The sequence below is a fragment of the Mercurialis annua genome, linkage group LG8, assembly GCF_937616625.2.
Source record: "Mercurialis annua linkage group LG8, ddMerAnnu1.2, whole genome shotgun sequence".
In the NCBI taxonomy this organism is placed as follows: domain Eukaryota; kingdom Viridiplantae; phylum Streptophyta; class Magnoliopsida; order Malpighiales; family Euphorbiaceae; genus Mercurialis; species Mercurialis annua.
In genome coordinates, this window is record NC_065577.1 from 16,002,458 (window position 1) to 16,005,684 (window position 3,227).

Sequence of the window (3,227 nt, forward strand, 5' to 3'; positions counted from 1 at the left end):
TTTCTCGCCTCATGGTTGTACTCATGTGACTCTGCTCTGCATGCTCATGTTTTTGTTTATACTGACAACTTCTTTCCCTCTTGACTGAGCGCATATTTCTAGTTAGCAAGTGTCGGTGATTGAAGCTGCTCAGCTGGCTACATGGCTTATTTCTAGTGGGATCAGCTGTCTAATGTATCTTCATAGATGAGGGTGAATATGAAATATGCTTATGCTATATTCTAGGATATTAAACTCTCTAGGTCACTAAGGTTACCTCGAATTACATAATGATCACTAAACTTCATTTTGTTACAAAATAGTCACTGAACTATACTTTTTGTTACAAATGGATGTCACTCATATAAAAACAACATTTTTGCTTACGTGGCAATCTATAATTACAAAAAGGGACATAGTTTAGTGATCTTTTTATAATAAAAAATATAACTCAGTGACTTTTTTGTAATTTATGAAAAGTTTAGTAATCTTTTTGTAACAACTTTAGCGTGAAAACGATGCGTTTTATATGGGTGACATCCCTTTGTAATTAACGGTAACCCTAGTGACCCAGGGAGTTTAATATCCCTATATTCTAATATGTATGCATGTATGTGTATATGCAACTATAATTATGACAACTCTTTGGGCTTAGGCACTTTTGCATCGAGATCTGGAAGGACCATCTAGTCTTGGCCATCTGACGGCGATGCTGAAGCTGGGTCACCTGGTGGTAAGCGAGGATTCAATACATTTTTTGGTCGTGGAGGCATTGCTTCTTCATTTAGTGGCGTGCATGCTCAGTGAGATGATGTCAGGACCTCAGTTGTGATGAAGACATGTCGTGGGATGGCAATGGTGGAGACAAGGAGTGGTTCATTCACGATTGAGACTCTGGTCTTGGTTAGATCGCCTTTAGTGTTTGTATGCTGCTGAACTCTGTATGTCAGTATATACTGCTTGCTAAAATTTGTAGTTGCCTAGCGTTCTAGATGCTTTGTCTGGGTTTCTAGTAGTCTAATTTTCTGTGTTGGCCTTATAGTCCCATATCTTAGTTGATAGCGGCTTGACGCCTTTTTACTCTGATTGTGGAAGCTTGACGCCAAGTTATGGTAGTGGAGGCTTGACGCCTGATTCTGGTAGTTGAGGCATGATGCTTAGTTCTGGTAGTGGAGGCGTGACGCTTGGTTCTGGTAGTGAAGGTCTGACGCTTGATTCTGGTAGTGAAGGCCTGGCGCCTGGTTCTAGTAATAGAGGCCTGATGCCTTTCTTGAATTCTGATGGTGGGAACTTGATTCCCCCCTCATATAATCAAGTAATCATCTATTCTTGGTAATGGATATTTATTCTTCACATTAATTCTATTCAATTGCCTATAATCAATGCATAATCGCATACTACCATCTTTCTATTTCACAAATAAGACAAGTGCCCCCCAGGGAGAAATACTAGATCTGATGAACCCCTTATCAAGTAGGTCTTCTATCTGTTTCTTGAGTTCTTTCAATTCTAGTGGAGCCATTTTATATAGTGCTATAGAAATAGGAGCTGAACCAGGTATAATTTTAATTTCAAAATCAACCTCCCTATCTGGTGGTAAACTAAGCAAATCATCAAGAAACACATCTGCAAAGTCTTTAACTACTGGAATTTCTGAAACCCCCGGACTAACTTTAGTCACATATATTACACTAGCCAAACATGCTTGACCCATCTTTAATCAAATGAAATGCAGTAACGCAGAGATTAAATAATTATGCACTATTTTCCTTTCCCCAACAATCATCGTTTTCATCTTCCCTTGAATTTCCATAACTACTTCTTTAGTTTGACAATCAACAATGACATGATGTTTTGACACCCAATCCATACCCAATATAACATCCAACTCTCTCAAGTTAATAACAACCAAATCAGCTTCTAATGGCATACCACCCACAACCATAAGACAAGATTTATCATAGTATTTACAATAATAACACCCCTAGCAGCATATAAACATATATATCATCCTCCAGTGGTTCTAATATACCATGCACACGTAATGAAAACTCATGTGATATGAATGAACATGTAGATCCAGGATCAATTAGCAGATGTGCATCACAGTTACAGATAGAAAATGTACCAGTAATCACATCCGGTGGAGTAGGTGCATCTTGTCTAGTCACTGCAAATACTCTGGCTTGGGTCTGAGGTCGGCCTATATATCCAAATTGTATAGTTGGGGTTGTTCCTCCTCTATTACTTGTTCTCTTCCCACGGCTACACCCACTTGGTGTATATTCTCACCCACACTATTTTGACCAATAGCTTGAGATTCCTCAAGAAAGTCTCTCTTCAGTGGACAATCTCTAACAATATAGGCTGACAACAATTATAACACACAATTGAGTTTCTTCCTCAACACTCCCCTAAATGTACTCTACCACAGTTAACATACATAGGAGTAGATCCCACACTAATTGACCTTATTGGACGTTGTCTATTATCAAACCTATTAAATGTAAATCCACCCCTGTCAGATAACATTGAGGCTGACCTACTCGATTGACCTCTTTGTTTTCCTCTATAGCCATTAGTATGTGAACTTGACCCTAAAAAAAAGAACTACCATGTCTTGAAAGAGAATTAAAAGTCCCGGTCATTTTCTTCTTTTCAAAGTTTATCTCAGTCCTTTCAACTAGTATTTCTTTAGGCCTGAAAGCGGCTTCAATCAATGCTTTATAGGTAGGGGACTTAACATCAATTTTCTCTCGAATATTAAGGTTCAAACCTCTTTCAAATTTGCTTCTTTTCCTTTCCTCAGTAGTTATCTCCTCAGGTCCATACTTTGATAATCTGATAAATTGAAGTTCATATTCAGACACTAATAACTCATTCTGCTTCAGTTCCATGAATTCAATTTTCTTTTTATCACGACACACTGGTGGCATGTACTTCTTACTAAATGCTCTAAAAAAATCATCCCAGTTTAAAGTCAATGTCATATTCCCGCTTTCCTGGAACTGTTTCCTACCAATCCAAAACATCCTTCTCAAATAATGACACTACATATTTCAGCTTTTCCTCAAGAGTGCATTCAATTTTGTCTAAAACTTTCTCTGTATATCTCAACCACTCTTCAGTTTCTGTAGGATCTGTAGTACCTCCAAATTTCTTTGCCTCTTGTTTCCAAACTCTCTCATAGTTTTTATGAATTTCTGGTTCTTGTGCTCGATGTTGCGGAGGCGGTGCCATTCTTTGAT

General features: G+C 38.1%; 1 protein-coding gene across 1 annotated transcript; it reads right to left on the bottom strand.

The window, feature by feature from the left end:
• Window positions 1–1,387: 1,387 nt before the first annotated feature.
• Window positions 1,388–2,969, bottom strand: LOC126661695 (uncharacterized). The gene is made up of 5 exons (XM_050355555.1): window positions 2,594–2,969; window positions 2,272–2,346; window positions 2,012–2,182; window positions 1,742–1,899; window positions 1,388–1,693 (listed from the first exon to the last, which is right to left on the bottom strand). Exons 1-5 carry the CDS (start codon window positions 2,967–2,969, stop codon window positions 1,388–1,390), a joined length of 1,086 nt encoding a protein of 361 aa, XP_050211512.1.
• Window positions 2,970–3,227: the final 258 nt, after the last annotated feature.

Excerpts from the sequence above, each read along its gene's own strand:
- LOC126661695 (XM_050355555.1), bottom strand. The coding sequence starts at position 2,969 with ATGACATTGACTTTAAACTGGGATGATTTTTTTAGAGCATTTAGTAAG. Across the intron at positions 2,183-2,271 it reads TATTGGTCAAAATAGTGTGG|GCCGACCTCAGACCCAAGCC; the intron begins GTGAGAATATAC and ends TTGGATATATAG. Across the intron at positions 1,694-1,741 it reads TTGTTGGGGAAAGGAAAATA|ATGGGTCAAGCATGTTTGGC; the intron begins GTGCATAATTAT and ends ATTTGATTAAAG.